At 36.4% G+C, this 27,632-nt stretch overlaps 1 protein-coding gene across 1 annotated transcript in view; it reads right to left on the bottom strand.

Moving 5' to 3' along the window:
- THEMIS (thymocyte selection associated) overlaps window positions 1-27,632 on the bottom strand; it is a 169,929-nt gene that overhangs the window by 58,543 nt on the left and 83,754 nt on the right. The window contains exons 3-4 of the mRNA XM_044237986.1: window positions 26,183-26,641; window positions 15,524-16,572 (exon numbers count right to left, since the gene is read on the bottom strand). Of these exons, the coding sequence (XP_044093921.1) occupies window positions 15,524-16,572; window positions 26,183-26,641 (1,508 nt within the window). The remainder of the gene's footprint in view (window positions 1-15,523; window positions 16,573-26,182; window positions 26,642-27,632) is intronic.

The raw sequence follows: 27,632 nt of genomic DNA, 5'->3' as shown, positions 1-27,632 counted from the left end.
ATGGTCTCAATAATCCAGAAGAGAAATGTTGAGGACCTGAAGTGGAACAGTGTATATTTAAAAATGTTAAGGAAGTAGAATCCATAGTATTCAACGACTGATATGTGGGAAGAGGCAAAAATAGGAAGGACTGTTTCTAGATGTCTGCTTTAGACTACTCAATAGATGCTAGTGACCTTCGTAAAGGTAAGAAACACAGAAGAAAGATTAATATGATTAATTTTTTAAAGATGGTATAGCTGTCCTTTTATTGTTCAGTATTATCTGGTTTCCCTCTACTTTGAGGGAAAAGGGAAAGTTACACTCACCCTAAAATAGACATATACTGTAATTTTCTATACTTAAATGACTTTTTTGTCTCTTATATTTTGGATTTCCTCACAGAAGTGCATCTTTTTTTTCCTTGTGAGCTACACACTCTCCAGCTTCATCTCATCCTTTCGCAGAACTTCATTTACCATTTATATTTGCTGACACCTGAATCACCAGATTCAGTCTGGAACTCTTTCCTCAGCTATAGACCATCATCAACTTCTTACTAGACATCTCAGCTCAGACATCTCGCAGACATTTTAAATTGAGCATACTTTAAACGAAACTCTTATCTTGCCCCTGAAAAACCAACCTCCTATCTGCATCTTGAGCTCCTTTTTTAATAAGTTTCACCACCACCCATGGTGATGATGCTTACATCAGAAATCTGGATATTTTCCTTATTTTGTGCCTTTCTTATTCCCTGCACTTAGTTAACCATGGATCATACAAACACCGTCTCCTAAAACCTATTGAATATTTGTCTTCCAGTCACAGAGGCAGTCATTGTTCTCTGTCTGATATTGGTAGTTTGGCTTTCTAATGTTCTCTCTACTTCTATCTGAATTGATTATTTGCTCTATAATTAGATTTTCCAAAATGACATTTCAATAGATTTATTAAGGTATAAATGATGTTTTCACCATTGTAAGTGTACAATTCAATGAATTTACTAAATGTGAAAGGTTGGGCAACCATCTAGGTGTAGAACAACTTCATCATCCAAAAAAATTCCTTCATGCCTGTTTGTAGACCATCTCTAATCCTACCCACCTAGTCAACCATTTACCTGTTTTCTGTCTCTATAAACTTGCCTTTTCTAAATGTTTTGTATCTAAAACAGAAATTTTATTATTATGTCCCTACTGGGAACTCTAAAATACCCTCCATTTTCCCTCTATCCTCTAATAGAAAGTATAGATTCCTTAAAAAATAGACCAGTTTAAGGAAGGACTAGTCTTTTTTTTTTTTTTTTAATATGGAATACAACTGATTTTGTTAGTCTTCATTCTCTTCCATGCTAGAGGAATGCAACATTTCTTTTAAGAGGGTGAGGTGAAAATGGGAACTAGCTTGTTTCAGGTGCTAATGTTTTAGCTATGGGCTTAATGGGGCACTAGGGTCTACTGTCAAAAAAGGAGTGGAAGTACAGGGAAAACAAAACAAAACCAAAAAACAAAAAAACAGTAACTAGTGGCAAAATAGAAAGAAAGGAAGAAATGACTAAAAAGTTGAAAGATAAGGGATGATGGGTGGCGTTCCCAAGAACAGAGTTAGCAATCTTTAGGAGATTAGCCCAGGAGAGAAGGGTCTAGAGTCACACAATCACTTCATGGCTGAACCAGGCAAAGGAGAGATCTAGTAACAGGAAGACTGAGCCCTGAACGCTGGGAGGGCACTGTGTGGCAGAGAACCTAAGAAGTTGATATTGAGGGAGTTGAATTCCTCACTGGTACAGAATAATTAAGAAGTGTACCAAACTAGTTATGAGCCTGAACTAAGAAGCTTGGTAATGACACACTTTTCCTGATTCGGCCCTATTTGCTCTTCCACCCTCATTATATCACTCTACACTACAGCCATTATAAACCTCTCCAGGATCCTGATTGAGTTATGTCTACACACTATCACAAACACCTGAGACTCCTTCTGGCTGGATCCCAGTAACCATCACTGTCCATCTAATTGATTCTACTTGTCTAAACTCACTTCAACCGGACATCTAAATATCCTTTTCTGAGCTCAATCCCAATTTTTGATACATCATAATAAACTCTCCCCCAAATCCATGCTCTCTCCAAATAAGAGCATTCTTGTCTTCCTGTTTTCATAATGAAATTATCTTCCTGTGTCTAATCCATTAGACAGAAAGTCTCCTGAGTTTAGATACTGTGCTTCATTCTCCTAATGTGTCTCCAGTGCTTATCACAGCAAATGGCATGCAATTAAGGCTTTGCATCTATGGAGCTAAAATATGTGTAAACAATTATAATAATAATCATTATCTTAACATTTTAAAATAATTACAGATATAAATAATTTAAGAACATTTTACATGCAATATACAATTATAGTAATATCTAAAGAAATGCAAACAATAGATTTAAAATCTTTCTCCTCAATCTTTTATTGCAATTACATAGTTCTAGTTTTCTCTATGTAGCAGTAATAACTCTGAATTTTTCTTGGCTTAATAAAGATATGTCCATTATTCTGAGCTCTTTAACATAGTGATCCATATTAGTCTTCACTTCATTAACAAGGTCATCTCTCCCTTGTTGAAAAAAAGTCTTAATAGTCTTTCTAGACCTTGTGATATCACCTACTTGGTGTGGAATTCCAAAATTACTGGTCCTAGTCCTTGTTTGCGGTCCAGCTCCTGACACTTATTTCAGTGAACTTTAATTGTTACTAAGTTTTCTGCTGATGCCAAGAATGGCCTTAGGCCTTCCCTAAAATTCTAACATCTCTTACATAGTTTAAGGTACTCTCCAGCATTTTGCCACTGAAGCAGTTTAAAAAAAAAAAATCCTAAGCATGATAAACCAGTATTTACAAGAATAACATCAAAAGGAAGTGTCTGTCCTCCCCTGATCACTTTTCTGACCTCTGATAATTCCAACAGACCAGACACAGTGTCACAGACTACCATTTCTCAAAAACTGAACTTTCTTTAGAAGATGACATCTAAGCACATTAAAGTAGTTTTTAAAGGAAAAATATGAACCCACTTCCAGTTGCTTTTCTTAATAAATCCATACATGTGACTAATTCTGAGAGCTATTTTATAGGTATAAAATAAGGAATTTGGAGTAAGGATGGGGACTTAAAAAGTGAGCCTGCAGAGAGAGGATACTAAGGATTAAGCTCAAAATCACTCAAGATACTTACAGTTAAGGGAGACCACAAGAGGGAGAGACAGTGAAAAATCCAGGAGGAAATTCAACCACTACAGTACAAGAAAACCAGAAGGGCATGATGTTCCAGAAAACAAAGAATAAATTTCAAAAAGGAGGGAGTTTTCAACTATGCCATTTACTGTTTTGTATTCAAATGATATAAGGACTTTGGACACTAACCCTTTATTTGATATATCATTTGTAAAATCTTCTCCTGTTCAGGAGGTTGCCTTTTAATTTTGTTGATTATTTCTTTCACTGTGCAGAAGCTTTTTATATTGATGTGGGCCCAATAGTTTACTTTTGCTTCTATTTCCCTTGCCTTAAGAGACATTCTAGAGGGCGCCTGGGTGGCTCAGTGGATTAAGCCGCTGCCTTCGGCTCAGGTCATGATCTCAGGGTCCTGGGATCGAGTCCCGCATTGGGCTCTCTGCTCAGCAGGGAGCCTGCTTCCTCCTCTCTCTCTCTCTCTCTCTGCCTGCCTCTCTGCCTACTTGTGATCTCTCTCTGTCAAATAAATAAATAAAATCTTTAAAAAAAAAAAGAGACATTCTAGAAAAATGTTGCTATAGCCAATGTCAGAAGCATTACTGGCTTTGTCAGAAGTTTGACTGGCTCTCTTTCAGGATTTTTATGGTTCCAGGTCTCTCTTTCAGGTCTTTAATCCATATTAAGTTTATTTTTGTGTATGGTGTAAGAAAGTGGCCTAGTTTCATTCTTCTGCATGTGTTTGACAAGTTTCCCCAGCACCGTTTGTTGAAGAAACTTTTTCTTATTGTCTATTCATTCCTCTTCTGTTGAAGATAAGTTGACCATATAATTGTGGGTTTATTTCTAGGGTTTCTATTGATCTGTCTACTTTTGCATCAGTACCAAACTGTTTTGATTACTAAAGTTTTGTAATATAACTTGAAGTCTGGAATTGTGATAACTTCAGTTTTGCTTTTCTTTTTCAAGATTGCTTTGGTTATTTGGGGTCATTTGTGGTTTTAGAAACTGTTTTAGAAATTTTAGAACTCTTTGTTCTAGTTCTGTGAAAAGTGTTGTTTTCAAATAACACTTTTACAAATTTTAGAAACTGTTTGTTCTAGTTCTGTGAAAAGTGTTGTTGGTATTTTAACAAGGATTGCATTAAATGCGCAGATTGCTTTGGGTAGTATAGACATTTTAACAATATTTGTTCTTTCAACCCATGAGCATAGGATGTTTTCCCATTTCTTTGTGTTGTCCTCAAGTTCTTTTGTAAGTATTTTATAGTTTTCAGGGTACAGGTTTTTTACCTCTTTGGTTAGGTTTATTCCTAAGTATCTTACTGTTTTTTTTTTTTTTTTTTTTACAGATGTGAATGAGATTGATTCCTTGATATCTGCTGCTTCATTATTGGTATATAGAAATGTAACAGATTTCTGCATATTGATTTTGCATCCTGCAACTTTACTGAATTTCTTTATCAGTTCTAGTATTTTTTTTGTGGAGTTTTTCAGGGTTTCTATACATAGTATCATGTTATCTGCAAGTAGTGAAAGTTTTACTTCTTCCTTACCCATTCAGTTGCCTTTTATTTCTTTTTATTGTCTGATTGTTGTGGTTAGGACTTCCAGTAGTTTGTTGAATAAAAGAGTGAGAGTGGACATACTTGTCTTGTTCCTGTCCTTAGGGGAAAGTCTCTCATGTTTTCCCCATTGAGTATGATGTTAGCTATGGATTTTTCATATATGGTTTGTATTATGTTGAGGTATGTTCCCTTTATAAGAACTTATACAACTCAGCACCCCCAAAATAATCCAATTAAAAATGGCAGAAGACATGGATATTTTTCCAAAGACGTACAGATAGCCAACAGACATATGAAAAGATGCTCAACATCACTTATCATCAAGGAAATGCAAATAAAAACTACAGTGAGTATTTCACATTTGTCAGAATGGCTGCAATCAAAAATACAGAAAACAAAAAGTGTTGGCAAGGATGTAGAGAAAAAGCAACCCTTGTGGACTGTTGGTGAGAATGCAAACTGGTCTAGTCACTGTAAAAAATATTGTGGATGTTCTCCAAAAAGTTAAAAATGGAACTACCCTGTGATCCAGTAACCACACTACTGGGCATTTACCCCAAAAATACAAAAATACTAAATCAAAGGGACATAAACATGCTGATGTTTACTGCAGTATTATTTACAATAGCCAAACTATGGAAGCAGCCCAATATCCATTGATAGACAAATGGATAAAGAAGGTGTGACATACATATATATATTTCATATATATGAAATCACTCAGCCATTAAAAAAGAATGAAATCTTGTCACTTGCAATGGCATGGATGGAGCTAGAGAGTATTATGCTAAGTGAAATAAACAGTCAGAGAGAGACAAATACTGCATGATTTCACTCATATGTGGAATTTAAGAAACAAACCAAATGAGCAAAAGAATAAAAAGAGAGAGAGAGAGAGAGAAACCAAGAAACAGACTCTTAACCATAGAAAACACACTGATGGTTATCAGAGAAGGAGTAGATGGGGGAATAGGTGAAACAGGTGATAGGGATCCATGAATGCTCTCACCCTATTGAGCCCTAGATGATGTATGGAAGTTGAATCACCATATTGTACACCTGAATCTAATATTGCACTGTATGTCAACTATACTGGAATTGAAAAAAAAATATGAGAACTAAGGATTGACCACAAAATTTGCCAACCAGAACACACTACATACCTTTCAGTCTCATTCATCTCATCTGCAAAATAGGGATAATGACAGCATCCATTTCATGAAGCGTGTGAAGGATTAAATAAGATAATAATACATGTTAGCACCTAACATAATGCCAGGAACAGAGGAAGAGTTCAGTAATGGGCAAGTAGTTTTTAAATTATGGAACACTGAGCAGCTTGGATCATAGACCTTATGATATTTTATTGAATGCAGGATGCCTCTCAACCCTGTGAGAGCAAATTTGGCTCAAGAAAAGTCTAGGGTGAATGGAAAAATACAGAAATGATTACAGCTCAGGGGAGAAGCTAGGACCAGAGACAATGAAATGAAAAATACCTTGGGCAGAGCAGTTCCCATCCTTTGATTACACAATTCATACGACTGTGTTTTATTCTATTTTACAACTAGTAAGCATGCACTTTTTAAACTTTAGTTAAGGTTTGGGGGGGTGCCTGGGTGGCTCAGTCGGTTAAGCGTCTGTCTTTTGCTCAGGTCCTGATCCCAGGGTCCTGGGATCGAGCCCCGTATCGGGCTCCCTACTCAGTGAAAAGTCTGCTTCTCCCACTCCCACTCCCTTTGCTTGTATCCCTCTCTTGCTGTGTCTCTCACTGTGTTAAATAAATAAATAAATAAAATCTTTAAACATTAGTTAAGGTTTGGAAAGCACTTGGAAACAACAACGAATTTCCAATAAGGACAAATGATATATAAAGTTTAGTGATCTAAGTAAGTTTAATATCACAAGTTAAAATTACCTTCTTCTCTCTTACACTAGGAGAACAGATATTTCTTGCTTTTATATATTGTTTAATTCCACAATTTTACAATCAGCACTTTTCAATTCTTTGAATAAATAACAATAGACTTATTATACAGTATTAGTGGTCTATGATATATATATGTATATACATATATATACACACACATATATTTAGCCAAATGGAATATATATTCCATTTGGCTAATTTTGTAGTCAATGGCCTTATGATCTTATAGGATTTCCTCTAATTTTTTTTCTCTCCTCACCAGATTTTTAAATTAGCTATGTGATTGGTTCATGGTAAATATCTTAAACAATGGCATGTCTTACTAAATAGCTAAAAGCAACTTGCTTTATTAGAAGTGTATATTGATAACTAAGCACTAGGTAGACATTTTCTAAGATATCATGATCATATTGAAGTTAGATTCTGGAAAAAGTAGGATAAAAATTTTTTTTAGTGCTATAATAGGTTGGCTGAGAGATTGTCCTTAAATAATGCGTTAGCATGAATCATATCTTTCTCTGAATTTTTAGAATTTTTATGGACCTCTAGTCTCTTAAATTCTATGTTCATTTTTACTTACTACTCTCCTCTAGTATTGATATAAATCTTTTTCTTCTTCAGTTTTCTACTTATGAAATTTTTAAAAAAATAGTGATTTTAGGAGGACTCTCTTTAAGCATTCTTTCATAGTACTCTTGTGCTCATTTTCTATCTTAACATTTACCCAGGAAATTTGGTTTGGGAAACAAAACATAAATGTTTTCATTTATATAGGCCTGGAAACACCACTAAAAGATTAAAAGTAATGGTTCACTTGTAAGAAACTGAGTTGTAGCAAAACGTATTTGCTCAAATATATAGCCTATGTCTTATCAATTTATTTCTAGGTAAGGTTTTTATTCTAAAATGAATTCAGAACTGATATAGAAATGGAAAACTCAGATAAATCAGTTTTCGAAAATGCAAAGCTAGCTGGAAATAACCTAACCTCCTCTAGATTTTTCCAACTACTCTTCAGATCTTTTGAAAATTTAAAAAATGAAATTGAAGGAAGTGACCTCAAACAACAGAACTTAAATATCTAGTGAGCCAAAACTCAATGAATCAATGAATCCCTATAGGGATTACAGGAAGTGGGTAATTCACATGCCCTTACTTTATACATACTGTGCACTCAGCGTTTCAAATTACTGATTCTTCAGTGATAACTGGTCATTTCTAAACAGGGATTTCTAGGTTATGAATGTTTTTTAAAAATGAAAACTAACCTAATCTTTGTAAAAGCCAGAAATATAATGTGAAATGATTTACTATAAATTTCTTTCAATCATTTTGCCAATCCACTGGAAAAATAAACAAATTTTTTAAATTTTTTTGTGGCTAAAAAATAATAACCACTAATACTAAAAATGTGATAATCACATATGCAGTGATGTATTTAGTTCTTCACTCCACAGATGGGAGAGGGAGGCAAGGAGCAATATCCACTAATGTTTTTCATCAGTCTTTCCTCACTCCCTTGCTGAGAATATTGTCAGTTGAAAACTCAAAGAGGGCCAAAACTTTGGTTAATTCAAGAATTTCTGAGTAGGATTACACTTTAGCCTCGCAGAAGAAAAACAGTATTCTTTGGACATAAAATCTTTAGAGAAAATGAGTATTTTATTACTAGTTGAATAACATTCATTTTTTGGTTGACATTTCCTGAAAATTGGGTTATGTCTCCTTAATGACTGACTTTAACTAATTTTTTTCCTTTAAAAGTCATTTAAGCCATTCTTTGGCTATCCAGCTGTATATATTAATATAGTATATATTACACCAGAGGAAAACTTTAAAAGTTCTGCTTACTCTCTCACTTCCAGAAGCACAAAAAGAACCTATAACTATTCCACATTTCCTTTTCAATTAACAATAATCGCGCCTCGGATAAACCTCATTGGCTACGATACTGCCACATTTCCTTTTGAGTACTGAGTTCTACCTGCAGGGTTTCAGCTGGAACTTGAGTTTGGGCTAATTTTCAACTCAGCACTTCCTTCCCTTCTCTTCCCACTTTTTTTACCTGCTCCTAATATAGTTGGCTGTTTACAGGCTCATGCCTTTAAATTAGGCTACAGATCTTGGGCAACTCAAAACCCACAGTGTCTTAATCTGTATGTGCCTTAACCTTGAGGACAGCTCAAATATCTGCTGGAAATATGTCAGATTTGTCAACATTTTAAAGGAAGATCATAAGTTCCCTCTTTCTTATTTCTCAGATTTAAAATCCCAGCTTTTTATGTATGTCCATGTTCCACCATTTTTTGCCTTTCGTATCTGAAGACTGCTAAAACATTACTTTTCCCTATTCACAGGGAAACAGACATACAACTTCTATGTTAGATGGAGAGAATGCATTGTGTGTAGATAATCTTCAGAACTGTAGAGTTGGTTACAAACCCAAACACTCTTAATGTCTTTATACTACATCAGGTTAACACAAACAAAAGCACAGGATATAATACTATTCTCTAACAATCTAGATTTACCCTAGAAGCGTGGTTTCTTTAACACTTTTCAGCCACTAACTGTCACACTGGATCAGAAGTGAGTCTTAGCACCCATTAGCAGCTGGTGAAGTGTTGTCTCTGCACCTCCCAGAAACTACTGCTTCCCTCTGTCTTTTTCAGCTCTCTAATTCTGGTACCAGGCTTGTTTTCTGCTCAAATCACACCACCTTGCCATTACTGCCTCCCTTGCTCTTCGCCTTAATGTCTCCTCTGGGTGTTCTTGCCCGACAGAAATCTAGAAATTCCAGCAGCAAAGTAGACACTTGGGCATTAAATGGCCAAACAGAGTTAGTGAAATGCAAGATTTCTGGTCCCAGGTGCAGTCTCTGAAGGAGTGGAATATCTCATCTTTCAACCAAAGGTTTGTTTTTATATCTGGTTATAGGCCCTTTCATCAGAAGACAGAAGTTACATTTCTCCTGTGTGGCACTCAGAAGTCATAGCCATATATATCCACGACAGGCAAAAACCCCAGTGAGTACATGTTCTTTCAAACTATCTGAAACTACTTCTGACATAAGAACTAACCCTCAGGAAAGGAGAGTCTGCCCCACAACATTGCCATTTAGAAAATAATTTTAAGCCCAGCCATTTATTTAGCCATTTTATAACACTGTTCTCATCTGATGAAGAAACAGAATGCAAAGATCTTAAAGATGTTATGTCTACATTGTCCTAAGCCCAAAAAGAATGTTAAGGGGTCACTCAGGACATTTTCATCCCTTTGTTCAGACCCCATCCATTATTCCCCCTAACGGTTATCACATTTTCAAAACAATAAAGTCCTTCCATGGAAAACTTCCTATGTCTCAAGATGCACTGTTATCTCTGGGGGTATCTACCGCCCACACACCTTACACCTGCCCCTGCCCCAATATATCCATATTAAAATTTCCAAAGCACTACTACAGTCGATCCTTCCTTATTCTAGGCATTACCCAAGCTAGAGAACAGTTGCTTTTCTACCCTGGAAAACAGTTCTTTCTATTTAACCTAGTCTCTATAACCTGTCCTCATACAGTCTTAATTTCTAAACTTCCTAGATGAACCTGTAGGGTTCATCACTGGTGGTGGATATCTGTACTCTCAGGTAGTACATGCATCCACCCTGGTATTTCACAGTGCAAGAAATGATCTCAGAAAAGTAATGACCCACTGGGAAGGCATAAGTAAACTTACATAATGAAGAATCCAATATTCTTATCTACATATAGAATAAGGTATTTTGAGGAGTTAAGTGGGTTTGAATATTTAAACTCTGAACAACCCTCTGAGTTTAAAGCAATATTCCATATGCAAGTTAAAATCTTAGAGGCTTGTTTTCAATGACTGCTTCCTGCCTGTGGAGTATAAAAAGTATTTTAACCGATCACTTCTAAAAGCATACATAGATAGAAGAGCTTTAATGTAGATATGAGAAGAAACATAAAAGAAATATATGAACGGATGACACTGTGATGATAAGAAATAGTTGGTTGCAAGACTTTTCAAGTAGATTATGCAGAAACTGACAGAGCTTCTGTTTATATTTCAAAAATGATCTGCTAAGCAGATTTCTATCTTCATGGTAGGAAAATCTGTTGAAAATGAGGTCAGTAGGTCTGAACACAGGTAAATTGTAGCATTCTCTCCCATTTTAAAGTGATTTCATAGAAAATATAATTCTTTATCTACTACACTAGCACTGATGAAACTACTTATAAACAAAGAATTATTGACCCTTCTCAACAGACTGATAAGCTTTCAGCTGAGCTCAAGTGTCCTGACAATATCTCTGACCTAGGGTTTCTTAGCTCTGCTTTTACCTTTTGGGGACAAGGAATCTATTCCCACATATTACACACCAAAGTTGTCTTCCCTTTGACTCTCAGCCAATGTTGTGATAGAAAATAAGAATGTATTCTTTGGGAGTGCCTGAGTGGCTCAGTGGGTTAAGCCTCTGCCTTCAGCTCGGGTCATGATCTCAGGGTCCTGGGATTGATACCCGCATTGGGGTCTCTGCTTGGTGGAGAGCCAGCTTACCCCTCTTTCTCTGCCTGCTTCTCTGCCTACTTGTGATCTCTGTCTGACAAATAAATATATTTTTAAAAATATATTTAAAACAAAGAAAAAAAAAAGGAATGTATTCTTTGCCACAGAGTAGCTCCTTAAATGTATACAACAGTATCATTCAAGTTTAATCACACAGTTCCCTCAACTATTTCTCAGATGAAAATGGCTTTGGGATTTTTTAACATCTTAACAAATAACTCAACATTTAACAAACTTTTATGACTCGATATTCTTTAAAGTGGGATTCAGAGGGGTGCCTGGGTGGCATAGTCGTTTGAGCATCTGACTCTTGCTTTTGGCTCAGGTCATGGTCTCAGTGTCCTGAGGTCGAGCCCCATGTCAGGCTCCATGTTCAGCATGGAGTCTGCTTGAGATTCTCTCTTTCTCTCTGCCCTTCCCACTTGTGTGTTCTCTCTCTCTCCCTCTCCGAAATACATAAATCTTAAAATTAAATTAAATTGAATTAAATTAAAAAGAAGTGAGATTCAGAAATAGACAAAAGGATCCGTGTATGGTCTGACCAGTGAGCTAGCAATTAGTGATTATTAAGTTGATCTGGAATCCTACACATATGAATTTAGTCAAAGATTGCATTAGTTTTATTTTAGTAACTGTGAGATACTAGGAAATGTATATACTGGTCTCTATCCTTGGTTCTTGATACAGAGTTCCTAAATCCTTTGGAATTTCCTGGGTAATAGGAATATTTTTTTGTTCTAATGAGGTGACTCTGGATGGGCTTCTGGATGGAGGCTGTTCACCAGAAAAATCACCTCATAATTAGAAGCTTGGAATTGTCAGCCCTTCCACCACTGTCCACTCTGGAATTCTCCACAGAGGGAAGAGGGACTGGAAATGGAGTTAATAATTGATCATCCCTATGTGAGGAAGCCTCCACAAGAATCCCCAAAGTGTGGAATTTGGAGAGCTTCCAGGCTAGCAAACACTTCCATATACCAGGAGGGTAGTATATCCCGACTATACAGGACAGAAACTCCTATGTTCAAGACCCTACCAGACCTTGCCCTGCATATCTCTTCCTCTGACTATTTATCTTTATTCTTTATCACATCCCTTAATAAACTAGTAAACCCAATTCCTGAGTTCGCTGAGTCTTGTTAGGGAGCTCACTGAACCTGAGGAGGGGTTTGTGGGAACTCCAATTTGTAGCCTTCTCAGATAGAAGTTGTAGGTAACCCAAGGACCTACTACTTGCAATTAGCATCTGAAGTGGGGGTCAAACTTGAGAGACTGAGCCCTTAACATGTGGCAACATCGGACACTATCTCCAGGTAAGTAGTTTCAAATTGAGTTAAGTTGTAGGACACCCACTTGGTGTCAGCAACCTGTTTGGTGTCAGAAAACTCACATATCTGGGGTCAGAAGTATTGTGATTGTGGCATTTGTGTGAATAAAGAAGAAACTGAGGAGGGGGTCTGAGGGTTTCTCCAAGTCAGTAACCTAGGTGTAACTTATTGTTTTGTGAGTTTCTCTCCTAATAAAACGCTTGGATCATTTTCATCTGACATTCTGTGAAATGACATTTTAAAAACTTGTAGCCCATATTTTTTTCTATGAATGCTTTCTTCGTAGTTTAGGATTTTCGACTCCTTCCTTTCTGACTGTAATAAATATCTCCGGTTCTTCACATACTACACACACCAGTCCTCATTCCCTTCCCCACAAGTCTTGACTGTAAGTTGGGACAGCCAATGAATCGACTGAACCAGGAAATAGGCAAGTACTCCAAAGTTCCCCTCTATTTAAAATGAAAACAAACAAAGAGATGATATTCTTCTCAAGTGGTGAGACTATATGATGCTGGAACCATCATCATAGTGTGCCTTGTATGAGTAAAACTAGTCTGTGAAAGTAACTCTGTGATGAAAAGCAAAATCCACTTTGGCCACATTCAAAATTCTCCTTCCTTAGGACAGTTCTCCTTGTCCTTAGGACAGTTAGCTGTATCCTTAGGTTCTCCATGGATACATGAGCTAATAAATTCATTAAAAAGAAAAAAAAAAGCCACTTTGCAAAAAAAAAAACCAACCAACCAACCAAACAAACAAACAAACAAAAAAAACATGTTCTAACTTAAATATAGATTTTTCTATGCAACGTTTTTACTTATTCCTCATGCTTAACTTTTGTCTTATATTAGCTTTCTATTGCTGCTGTAACATAAACTTGGTGCCTTAAACAATACAAATTGATTATCTTACAGTTCTGTAAGTCAGAAATCCTACATAAGTCTCACTGGCTAAAATGAAGGTGTTGACAGAGCGGATGAGGGAACAAAAGACTGGCTGAATCTTGGTCATCAGCTCCAGACCTCACTGCACCATACCTCACCTATATTCCAAAACCACATCAGAGCTGTGTTCCTTTCTGGAGTCTTTAGGGGAGAATGTTTTCTTAAAATTTCTAGCATCTAGAAACTACCTGCATCCCCTGACTCAATTCTCCCTTCCTTCATCTTCAAAGGCACAACACTATCTCCCTGTGACCATTCTCCTGAGTCACATCTCTCTCTGACCCTGACTTCAACTGGAAAATGTTCTTTTAAGAATCTGTGACTAAGTGGGACCTATCTGGTTAATCCAGAATAATCTCCTCATCTCAAAGTCCTTAATTTTGAGCACATGTACCAAGTCTATTTTGCCATCAAATGTAACATAGTCACCAGTTCTGGAGGATTAGGCATGAACATCTTGGGAAGGTATTGCGGCGGGGAGCGGGGGGGGGCGGTGAGGCGGGGAATTATTCTACCTACCACGAAAAATGAGACCAGCATTCCATCTCTCACATCATTCCATTCAGCAATAAAAACATATTAAACAGTAGAAGTCAGACACACTCCACATTAATAGCAACCTGTTAATCAACATTATTTGGGAACAATTTTTTAATTTAAAATGACTCCTTCAAGGGAGGTGAACCATGAGAGACTATGGACTCTGAAAAACAGTCTGAAGGTTTTGAAAGGGCGGGGGGTGGGAGGTTGGGGGAAGCAGGTGGTGGGTATTATAGAGGGCACAGATTGCATGGAGCACTGGGTGTGGTGCCAAAACAATGAATACTGTTATGCTGAAAAGAAATTAAAAAAATAAAATAAAATAAAAATTAAATTAAATGACTCCTTCAAGATTGTTTTTTCTGGAAAGGAAATTTCTGCTCCTTTTATCTTTCTTCTGAAGATGAGCTTGAAGATTCTTTCCAGATTTATCCAGCTTACCCTCAGAATGCACTCTTTGAAATGGAGAATTAAAAGTATTTTCATACCCACATACTTGAAGCCTGAGGCTGCTATCATTCCTGAGTATAGAGAGTAAACACAGCATCTCTCTTTGTTTTACTAATTGCTTTGTTTCCCCAAGCAGCTCGAACAACATCTGCCAGGCCAGAATGCACTCCTTCCACACACCACAGCACCACTGCCGGCCAGATAAACGACCTAACACTCCATGGTGTACTGGCAAGTGCTTTCCAGGCACACAGCAGGCAGTTTTCAAGAAGCAAAGACTTTAAGTAGAAATGAAGCTGAAACCCCTCCCTTCCCAAAATCTTTCCAATGGTTATGGAGTTGTTGATTCTGTTATGATCTCACACTGTCTGCAATTTTATTGATTTTGTTTTTCAATAGAACTGTTAAAGATTACAATCCTCAGATAGGCAGAATGTGGGCAGATGCTCATATGCTCACACACAGTTCTGCCAAGATATTTTTACATCTTTTTGCACATAAAACAAAATGAAGACATGTGTTATAGATGCATGCTACTGGTAACCCCCCCGAAGAAGGGAGTTTATTGTATGCTCATTTCCTGGATGAAGTATTAAAACAACTCTACCTAGAAAAAAAGAACAGCACTTCCAAAATAAAAGAGATTTGCTTCTGAGGAAACTTATCAAACGTAATTATTCCTAATTACCAAGACCCATTGAGACGGCAGTTTGGGTCATCATATCCAAATGTCATCCCTGCTATTGCTAATTCAATACAAACTTCTTGTCACATCTACTGGTTAAGCATCAAAATACAAAATGCTGCAACAGCTTATGCTCTGTTGATGTTCATTCATCTACTGTGCATCAGAAAGGCTCATTTCAAATATGGCATGAAAGAAAGAAAAGTAAGCAAAAAACAAACTCGGAGGAGACTTGAAATAAACTGCCTCAAGAAAAATGCTAAAAAGGAAAAACTACAAAATCATAACCTTACCTTGGGAGACTTAAGCAGACCCACAGCCCTGTTTTCTGCTAAGGTGAATGGGGTTAGCTTTGTTTCCTCCACCGAGGGATGTTTGGGAGGGCGAGGTGGGGGGTGAGAAAAAGAGCCTTCATATCTTCGCATCATGTAATACTGTTCTTCGGTGATCTCTTCAACCAGACTCCTGACTAGAACTGATCCTGTGTCCCCAGAAAAACTATTAACTAGCTGGACAGTCATATTTAAGCGGCTGACAGGAATTTCCCAGCACTCCTTGGGGCTGGCAAAGTCACTTATGAGTAGATAAGAGTCTGTGATAGCTTCCTCCAGCCGCAGTCCTGGTGTAGCAGCCAAAATGTCTTCTTCGATGGAAAGATCTCTCACAGATACCTTCACGTTGAAGGGCAAGTGGAACTGTGCACAGAGCTCAGAAATCTGGTACTGTTTCTTATCGTGAATCACCTCTACGAAACCTCCTTCCATGTACAAAGGGAGCAGTGTTGCCTCATAGGATTTTTTGAGGATTTTTTCACAGGCCAGAACATTCACCACTTTTTTGATTCCCTCACAAAGGACTTCAGTCGTCTGTGAGTGATGCACTAGAAACTGGTCTCCGACAGATACGGATGATAGCTCATCATGAGGGGGATGAAAGGCCTTGGTGGCCACCACGTGGAGAGGCTCCTTTTCACTCTTTGCTATCTCAAGGTCATAGGCAGTTGGGAACTCCCGAGGTCGCCGCTTGAATTTGCCTTTATAACTAGTGGGGATCAAGAAGTGCCTTTTAGGAAAATTGCTTCGAATTTCTGAAGCTAAGATTCTCGATGCCTGGTACTTTTTGTGGATCACAATGGTTTTCCCAGGCTGTAAAGTGCTTCTGGGCAGCTCGTTTCCCTGAGGTGCTTCTATGACTTCAGCCACTATGGGGAACTCTTTACTGGTCATTTCAAAGAGATCTTGTGTAGATAACAGCTGAAGAAACCAGTTGGCATCATAACTGTCAGTAATGTCTTTGACTTCAACATCTAAACTGGGGAGGATGCGAACTATATCCTTTCGGACTGAAAGAAAAAAAAAAGATTATGACATTTTGTCCATCAAAGTGTTGCTCTGAGTTGGTATTAGAATCTTTACTGGCATCATAGATAAATTCCACTGGAAAAAAAAAAATCAGACACTCATGATGTAACACTTCTTATGTGTGACTTTCATTTTTTCAGATTTTAAAATGAAGTAGATCATATGTAAAATCAATTCCCATAAGTTCACTGCTCAGCTTACAAAAGAGATATTAACTTTTTCCTTCCTTAGAGCCCTATGAAGCTTATCAAAATTTCATCTGCCTCACTATAACCTAAAGATAACTATTTTCCTGATTCTAGAGTTAATCATTCTCCTGTTTTTAAAATAGTTTTGTCTCACGTAACATAGATAAATATAGGTGCATATTTATAAGTATATATCTGTGTGTATATATATCTTTTTCAGAAGGTTTATAACATCATTCGAGGTCATGCTCTTGAGCTCCAGCCATAACATATGAAATTATCTTAAAAGAAATTTTCAGTACTTTGAATAAGACCCTTCCTGCATAAGGCCTAAGACAAACATTCTTCATGCAAAATTCTATTCCCTTGCAGAACAACACTGCAAGATCATGGGATATAAGGTACTTAAGACTAATATATGGAAGTCAACAACAAGATGCATGTTTTTCCAATGTGAAAGTTATTCTTTTTCTGCTGATGTTCCATTGACCTGGATAGAAAAGGAGAGTCACAGAGAAGCATGGAGAAGCCATTCAGGAGCCTTAGGTAAGCTGGTGGGTACTTACCAATGTATTCTTTGCCTAATGTGGCACTGAGGACTAATAAATCTCAAATTCTTTCTAAGCACCCACTATCCTAGGAAGTCTTTGTTTGAGACTAGAGAGACACTTAAAATATTGCCCTAAAATTATTTATCTGCTCTCCATGCACTTTCTCACATAGATTGTTAGAATAGTTTTGAATTAGAAATAAAGTTACTATTAACAGAGTTGTATAATGGTTTATATTTTCCTGACAGTTTCCTACCATGTAATGTTTTATAGCATTTTCACAATCCACTGTTATTTCCCAATATTTCCAGCCACATTTCTATCAATATACTTTCTTCCTTGCATGCTTTTGAAAACAAATAATTTTGAAGATTTTGAAAACAGAATTTCCTCTTTAAAAGCGTTACCTATGTTATTATGTTTTATATTTTAACTTTATGCAGCATCTGGAAACTATAACTTTATAAGTAGTGTTATATTATTTGCACATGCTGTGTAACAGAGTTCCTGAAGGCATAACATGAAAAAGCATTATTTTATATTCTTGAATAGAGAACAGGAAAAAAGGAAAAAAAAATCAATGGTTGTCTATAGGATGAAAATCTATAAAAATGCTTCATTAAAAAAAATAAAAAGAAGACTCAAAGAACACTTCTTACCTTCATCAATTCATTGTAAAAAGTTTAGCATACCCAAACTTTTTTTTAAAGATTTTATTTATTTATTTGACACAGAGACAAAGAGAGGGAGGGGGAGAGAGAGAGCACAAGTAGGGGGAGCAGCAGAGGGAGAAGCAGGCTCCCCTATGCAGGATTCGATCCCAGGACACTGGGATTATGACCAAAGGCAGACACTTAAACAACTAAGCAATCCAGGTCCTCCACATACTCAAAGTTTTAAGATTATTGCCACAGGCTTCCCTGAATCTGAAGGTAATTTTAAAAACTCTAAGATCTCAGCAAGTTGGATAGAAATTAATGAGGTCTAAAAATTGTAGCACTAGCATTAGGTAAGCATCATAGTCTCATGCCATTTCTCAAGTTGAGGGAACAGTGAAACATTGGTAGAACAGATGTCATTAAGGACTTTCTGCAGGCTCTGAACTGATCCGTCAGAACATAGGGACCCTAATGTAACCTAGGTCCCAAACTATATTTGGGCACTACAGGTATTGTGGCTATACGAATCTATGGTTATTTTGTTGACCAACATATCCCAACGTCTCAAATAGCGCCTGGTATATAGTAGGTACTCAATAAATGAATTGAATAAATGAAAAACTATTGTCAGAACAATATCCTTGACTGAGCATTAAAGGATGTGATCTGTTAAATAAGTAGAGTTCCACATAAAATTTCCTTGGGAAAAAAATTTTGTACCACTAATACTCCTGCTATACGTCATAGAAGGTATTATATATTTACCAGTTAAAACATGCCCCTGCAGGTTGTAGTTTATCTTATTCAATGGCTTTTTCTGTGCAATAAGTATTTTTACTTTTACTATTTAATTTCTGTAGAACAATAATGTAGTATTTTAAGGTATAAAAATAATAACAATGAATGTGCCTTAGTAGAAGATTCAATAAGGAACAATAGTACATGCATTGAAAATCAACAACTCGTCTTTAATCCATCAGAGAATTGAGGTTACAGGGCAAACCATCACTCCCAAAATGAGAGAAATAGGTTAATACACACTTACTGCTTATTGGCAGCAGAAGCCTCCACTGGATTCAACAACTAGTAAGAACACTTTAAGAGTAATTGACTACTTGCTGGAGACAAAGCCTAGACAAGTTTAAAAGATAAAACTTCTAAGGTCCATGTTTAGGGGGATTCCCACCCCCACTTTCATATTTATTCCCAAGAGACCCACCAGGTTCTCAGGGTGAAGATCAGAGAAAAATCCCTTCATGCTTCTAGCAGAATAATAGAAAAAGTCACAGCTTTCAGTTTTCCTTAAAAAAAAGGTCTGCCCTCAAGGAAAACTATTTTACCACAGCCTAACCAACTTGGGTTTTACCAGAGTTGAACTGATGTAGGGGAAGGGAAATACCCAATTATTATATCTTCTATCTTTCCACATGGGGAAGGGAAATACCCACCTCCAGCCCCCACTTGCCATATTCTATCTCATCTAAGGAAGCATGGGGAAGAAAGCTGAGAAGCACTTGTGAAGGTCATAGGGCACAGTGCCATGAAAAGACTCAGACCTAAATACAGGATTATAGAATGCATCTCTTCCCCTATACCTTACTAACCATAACACTGGTAAAATATTTACAGTTGATAGAATAAGAATAAATATTTACAGTTGGCAGTATAAGAATAAATTAATACACATATAAATTGTACCTTATACTGCTTGCTGTTTGATATTTCTACTAGCAATAAGATTACTTGCCTAAAGGAAGAAAATGAAATGGAAATGGACTAAAGTATTCATTGGTTCTAAATATCATGTTAAGTCACAATATTTTCATAGGAACATTAAGAAAAGCATCACTAATAAAAACTGAACCTGTTATACAAATATAAACGATACAACTTTGGTGCCCTGAAGTGAATATTCTTTCTCCTTAGCTATTAAATTCATAAATATGTTATCATAATAAATCATATCTGAATATGGTGAGGCAGAAAACTTTTCTTGTTACCTAAATAGGAACTTTGTACTATGCAGTATGTGTGCATACAAAAACAGATATTTTAGTTGCTTCATTAAATCATGTATTCGATTTTTTAAAAGATTTTTGTTTATTTGACAGAGAAAGAGAGATCACAAGTAGGCAGAGAGAGAGAGGGAAGCAGGCTCCCTGCTGAGCCCAGAGCTCAATGCAGGGTTTGATCCCAGGACCCCAAGATCATGACCTGGGCTGAAGGCAGAGGCCTTAACCCACTGAGCCACCCAGGTGCCCCTCATGTATTCAATTTATTCAATATTGAACATTTACTTATCTCATGCATTGAGAATATAAAAATAAATACATAAGAAACTCACTCTGATAGGCTAATAAATTACTGAAAATTATGTTTTAATAAAAATATTGTTAATAAATTGTACTTCTCTTTTAACAAAATTAGCAACCAGTTCTCTCAAGATTATTCTAGGTCCAGGAAAAGTTTTGGGCTCAGACTAGTTTAAATAAGTAGTGAGTTTATAGGTGAAATATGTGTCTTTCCAACCTCTCTCTTTTTTTTTTTTTAAGATTTTTAATTTATTTGCTTGATGGAGAGAGACACAGTGAAAGAAGGAACACAAGCAGATGGAGTGGGAGAGGGGAAGCAGGCTTCCTGCCCAGCAGAGATCCCGATGTGGGGCTCGATCCTAGGACCCCAGGACCATGACCCCAGCCAAAGGCAGACGCCTAATGACTGAGCCACCCAGGCACCCCTCCCCCCAACCCTTTTTTCTCTCAAATTTAGCATAAGGGCAAAAAGAAGAAAGAGAAAGAAAAAAAGAGAATAAGATTCAGTAAATCTAAAAGACATCTACAACCCTCACATGGAATGAAGGTAGAGCACAAATGGCAGAATGGTCAAAAATTTGGCAGAAAAGAAAAAGGAAAGCCTATGTTCCTAAGAAGCCATAGTACAATGGAAAGCTTGTCCCATGAGATTTCAAAAAGACTCATAAATTGGAGACATAAGGCTCCTATGACCTGTGAATGAGAATCTAGGGGGGCAAAGGGGCTATCTGAATGTCTGAAGCGTGGTTAACTCCAGGTCTCCCATTCTATTCTGGGGAAGACAAGTGGTCATGCCTATGACCTCTCTCTTTGCAGGAAGCAGCTGATGCAGAGTCACAGGATCTGGAAGGTAGGCACAGGCAATCAGGGAAGTAACAGGAAGACTGAGAGCAAAGGAGTTAAGTCTAACCCTATGGGGAAATGGTGAAACCCTCAGCAACTTCCCCACTCAGCTACAGAAGTTTCAGAAGGCCCACGAGGTATCAGAAAGATTCTTCTCAGATGAAACTGAGCAAGTCCTAGAGGAAAGGCCTACAGAGCCTGAATTTAGGGAATGCTCTGAGGACAAAAGCTGGCAAAATGAAACCTAAAATTCAGAAACAAAGGGCTATTATGTAAACATGCCTCACTTTTAAATTAAAAAAAAAAATAGTGTCCCACATATAAATATGAACAAATGGCCAGTAAGCACCAGGCATTGAGGAAAAGAGTAATAAGAGTGACACAGAGCAAAACTTCTTTTTTTCCTTTAGGGGGAGGGAGAGAGAGAGACTTAAGTGGGCTCTATGCCAAGCATGGACCCTGACTCAAGGCTCTGACGACCCTAAGATCATGACCTGAGCTGAAATTTAAGAGTGGGACACTTAACCCACTGAGCCATCCAGGCGTCCCAAACAGGCAGATAAAATGCAAGGAACAAAGCAAACTTTAAGAAACTGTAAAATTGTCTCAGAGAGATAAGATATTGCATTCTTAAAACAAGAACACAGTAACATTTAAAAAATGATGTAAGAAATAACTCTTGGAAATTAAAAATATGATAGCTGAAATTAAAAATTCATTAAAACAGTTGGAAATGTAGTTAAGAAATTTTCCCTGAAGGTAAACCAAAGACAAGAAAGATGTAAAATAGGGAAGAAAATAGTCCTAGATCAGAATGGGAACTTCAACAAAAGATCAGAAGTTACAGAAAGAGAAAAGAGAAAAAAAAATAGTTGAAAGGACACTATCAAAGAAATTATCTAAGAAATGAAATATCTGAGTTTCCAGACTAAAAACTGCCATCACAGTGAAAGAACAGGACCACCTAGATGGTTTTAAAGGGAAGTCTCAAGACAACCCTATCATGGATTAAATGTTTTCATCTCTCAGTATAAACATATTGAAACCCTACTCCCCCAACCCGCTACCCCTGCCCCCAGGAAAAAAGAAAAAGAAACCCTACTCCCCAGTGTGATGGTTTTAAGAGGTGGAGTCTTTGGAAGGTGATTAGAATTTGATGAGGTTGCTAGGGTGGAGTCTTCATGAAGGGGATGAGTGTTCTTCAAATCCTATATAAAGTCAATGCCTTGAAAAATTGCACTACCTTTACCTTATTTGGAAATTCAAATGTAAATACAAAAATGCAGAAACAAAATATTTAAAGAAGTTGCCTCAAAGTAGCAGAATGTGGGGAAAATTTGGGAATGGTCAAGGGATCACTTCGTTATAAATCCTTTTACCACTATTTGACTTTTTTGACTTTGATAAATACTGAGATTATTTTTTAAAATAAAATGAAAGAAAGAAGTCATCTCAGGAGGGGACCTGGGTAGTTCAGTGGTTTAAGACTCTGCCTTCGGTTCAATTCATGATCTCAGATCGTGATCTCAATGTGGGATCGAGCCCCACATTGGGGCTCTCTGCTCAGTGGGGAGCTTGCTCCCCCCACTCTGTCTGTCTGCCTCTCTGCCTACTTATGATCTCTCTCTGTCAAATAAACAAATAAAATCTTTAAAAAAATTAAGAAGTCATCTCAGAATACTAAACAACCAATGTTTTTTTGTTGTTGTGGTTTTTTGTTGTTGTTGTTGTTGTTGTTTTTGCTATTGATTTATCACGTATTATTCAAAATACAGATACTGCTTTTCTGATACCACCTTTCTGTTTGTGTGATTCCAACCTTCAGTTTATAAATGAGTTGCTATGTCATATATCTAAGCAAAAACTGTACCCTTAAATTTTGGAAGGCATTGACGTTTTTACCTAAAACGAAATGCAGCTTTTTCGATTCTTGAAATTTTCATCAGGAGAAAAGTAATTATCAATCTGTACATCAAAACATAAGACGATTAAGAAGTTTTAAGAAGCAAGATTTCTGATTTTTAGTAACAACTTTAAATAGATGACTCAGTTTTTCATTTGTAAATATTATGCATTCCATTTGTCACATTAACATGAATTTTATCTTCCAATGAAAGACACAAACAGATCTTACTATGACTTACATGAGACTAGTAGTTAAAGGTCCTGGGTGGTTATTTATATCTATTTTCCAAAGAAATAGAATGTCTTACAAATCATGAAATGCATAGTGAGAGTCAAGAGGGGCTTCAGGCCTACAATGGGAATTATGACCAAGAGTTTCCAGGAACTAATATTTCATGTAAACATGCCCTGCTACTTTTTTATGATGCCTAAATTTTCACATCAATAACATATTAAAAACCTAACACCAGGAGTAGAATATGTTATATTCCTTCTTTTCTTTACTTACTATGTTCTCTTTTCAGCAAATCAATATTTCAAAGCTTCCCATAGTTCTCAGTCTTTTTCATCTTGCTTTTACCCCTAAGGTTTCTCTATAATTTTCTAACCCTGCGTCAGACCTATTCTTTTTCTTGTCACTTGAGAATGGGAGGACTTGAGACAAGAGGGTTTTCAAATATGTCTGAACTCCAGCCCATCGGAAAGTAACTTAGCAAGCAATATGCTGTTGACTTCAAGGCAAGTTTGAATCTTTAATATAAGATAGAATAATGTAAAACAAGACCACAATTGATTTTTAAAAAATAGTCTACATTTTATATTTAGAAGAAAAATGCCCAAAACAGTAATTTTTAAAATTGGACTTTTTGTGTTGGGACACCTGTCCTCTATTTCCAGAGAATATTCTGCAGTCAGTACACATGCAAAGCAGTACGATAACAGCATCTGTCCTGAAATTGCTATACAAAAAAACTAATGTCTAAAATAATCCCTAAAAGAGTAAAGATCCAAAAGAAATCAAAATTTGATTTAAATACCATTAAAGAATGGAAATTAGACTAAAATATTTTGGAAAGGATGCTAGCTTAACCAACGGCCTTCTTCTGGGGCCTTGGTTAGCATGAAACCATACATAAGTCCATCTAAACAGTTGCGTTAATATGTCCTGTTCATTTGTCAGTGTTTATATTTAGTGAACTGTATCACCATCCAACTAGTAGATCAAGTCAGCAGCCTACGGATCAGGTTGACTTCTTTCCTCCTTCCAACAGACCTCCAAATCTTGTTGGTTGTACTTCTTAAATACCAATTAGGAACAAGTGTCCTGCTGATATCACTATTGTGCTAAACCCTCAATACCCTGCCATACACCTAATGGCCTCCTTATATTCCTCTGTCCTGTCCCTTCCACTGAAGCCCTTTATTAATTTGCCCTTTGGATCCCTTAACATGTATGTCAAGACTCTCCATGACTGATTCCACTACCCAGTTGCATGTTTTGATATTTGTCTCAACCTATCCTCTCTTTTCTCACACCAGCTATACTGAAGCTCCAATATCTTGCTTACTTGCTCTCCTAGAAATTGCTATCACTTCCTTCAATGTTGTCTCCTCTTTCTTTGCCTTACTGCCTCCTACTCATCTTCCAGGTCTTAGTTTAAATGCCTTTTCCTCAGAGAAGGCTTTGTTGATCTAGAATCTAAATTCATAAAATGCAGTAGCTACCTTATTCACATGCTTAGGTTCTGAGTTGGCCTACATTTGCAGCTGTTTGATAGGAGATGCCAATGGTTTTTAAAAATTAACAAATTTTAAAATGAGAAAATGTTATATACATTTTTTATGAAAAGTGAGGAAAACTCAATTATCAATTTCAATTACACATCTTGGGACAGCTAACAAAACATTAATGTGAGGTCTAAAATTTGCTGTGACATCCATTTTTTGTCATATTAAAAAATGATCATGCTGTGGCCTCAATTTTTTGCAGTATTAAAATATAATCACTACTTGAATGGAATTCCTTCCTTGTACCTTTAATTCAGATGAATTAATTAATTTCTGGTTAAATCACTTACATGATTTTGTTAAACAAAATTTAACATGTAGTTCTAAAACGACCCAAAGATTTGCAAGTTTTTTCATATTTATGTAAGTGACCAACAACCAACAATATTTATAGGAGCAGAGATAATTAGAATTTGAGATATCCAAGGAATAACCTTTGACTAAACATTTTTACATACTGCTTTTTTTTCCTCAAGTGTTATACACAGTACCTTAATACAATCTTATTCCATTCTTAAAACAATTCTAAGAGGTAGGCAAAAGAGATATCAACATCCCCTCTGCAAAGTCACAGTTTAAATGGCTCACTCAAAGTCATCAACTATTAAGTTACTGACCCAGAGTCAGAATCCAGGACTCTTGACTACCTACAGAACTCTTTGCTCCATGGTTGCTCATTTAGTGCCATGATCTTGAAAATTCAAAGTATTAATTCCTTTAGGGTTACAATGGTCTCTCCAGCTATTCCTATTTTTAAATACAAATAATCCTATAAATATTATATATTAAAATACACTTATGTGTGAGTTAATTTGTCACATCATTTTCCCTTGAGCCAGAGGGACTCTTAGCTAGTAAGATTTATGACCAGTGGTGGGTAGCTAGGGGGGAAAAAAAGCTATTACAAAAATAGCAGTAAGGGACATATTAAGGAAACTTTGCATACTTATCACTTTGCTGACCGCCTTCATACAAGAAAGGCTCTTTCTAGCCAAATATACTCTATCTTTAAAAGTAGCTCTTTTCTGACCATGTTTAACTGGCAGTAAAAGAAATGAATTAGTAGTTTAACCTGTCTGCACCTGCCAATTACTGCATTTACATTTTGATAGCACCACACAATTTATTATATATATATATATATATATATATATATATATATATATATTCAATTTGACCTTTGCACGAAATACACAGTTTACTTATTTACAGATGAGAATCTAACTCTCAGCGGTCTTACAGGACAAGTTGGGGACAGGGTCACATTCTTCAAACTAAAGCCTTCCTCCTTCCCAAACCCTACAGTGCTCACCCTCATAGAGCATCATTCTCAGTGGATACTTACATTTCATCACACCTTGAATCTCATAAACAGGCTTGAGAATGAGAGCACCATAAAAACCTTTAGGGAATGGATTTGTTAAGTCCCACTTATTTGAAAAACCAGTAAGCTTCACAGTTCGTGTTCTGTTCTTTGGGATCTTCCATTCAACAATCTCCTTTAGGGTATAAATATGTTCATCTTCACACTCATAGAATTCTCCTTCTTGTGACAAAGGCAAAGTAAATGAGTGATTCTGCTGATTCCTTACCACTCCACAGTTCACCATTACTTCTCCACTGATCTCTTCAACTGAGTTGAGCATGATTTGCTCACCATGTTTTACAATGAGATTGTCTAGCTTTAGATCCTTCTGATGATAGAAGCAAGGATGCCCTAGTCTACTTGATCCAATGTGAATGGTCCTTGTTATTTCTTCCATAGTAAGGTATGGAGTTTTATCAGCCACAATCTTAAAAAGACCTAAGAATAAAAGAATTATGTAAATTAAAGAGAGCTCTTACAATGAAAGTTCTCATAAGAAATCCACAGTGAGAGAGTTATAAAACAAGTACAATGTAGCTTTAAAAAGTAATGTATTTGTTTTAGTCCTGAATTTTTCAGGTCAAATTGTAATGTATTATTTGTAGGTTACTGGGTCATTGGATCCAGGCAACACCAATGGAAACGAGGGGAAAATAACTTGAAATAGAAAAGTCCTGTTCTTGGAAGTGGTAAATATGAATGAAATACTGACTGACTGTATCCCAATGACCTGTGTAATCTTCAGCAAGACATTTAATCTCTTAAAATCACATTTTCTATTTTCAATGTTTAAATTGAGAGGACTGGATTAGATCATTGTTTCCCTAAGTATATTTTCTCGACATACAAAAATTAAAAGATATTCCAGAAGAAAACTGTTTCATGGTCAAATTAACAATCACAGAGCTATATACTTGGAAGGAGACAGTGGTGATGATTATACAACCTTGTGAATGTACTTAATGACACTGAATTGTACATTTTTAAAAGTAAATTTTATCTTATATGCATTTACCTACATATTTCCAATTAAATACTTCTCAGAAACTCTAGATGCCTTGCAACTCCTAAGAAGAGAATATAACATGTAGAATTTTGAAAATTTAGTTGTAAACTCTTGGGGAAACATCCATTAATAAATTATAATATACCATGATATATTGGTGCTCCATGTAACTCTCCTTTAAAAAAATGTCAGGTTAGGCAGCTGCCCTTGATTGAATACTCTTGGGGGTATATCATTCTTTTCATTGCTTCTCTAACTTTGCCATAGTTTCACTATTGGAAATTTTTTCTTTTAATACTATTGGGATAATCACTGATACAGTGAATTTTTACTGTTTAAGATATAGCTTTTGAGGCTTGCATGTTTAATTCTCCTCTTTCAATTATGTTTATTTTATGGGCACATCTGCTTTGTAGCATTTTC

The sequence above is a fragment of the Neovison vison genome, chromosome 1, assembly GCF_020171115.1.
Source record: "Neovison vison isolate M4711 chromosome 1, ASM_NN_V1, whole genome shotgun sequence".
Lineage (NCBI taxonomy): Eukaryota > Metazoa > Chordata > Mammalia > Carnivora > Mustelidae > Neogale > Neogale vison.
Note: the sequence above shows the minus strand (reverse complement) of the source record. Positions and strands in the feature narration are given on the sequence as shown.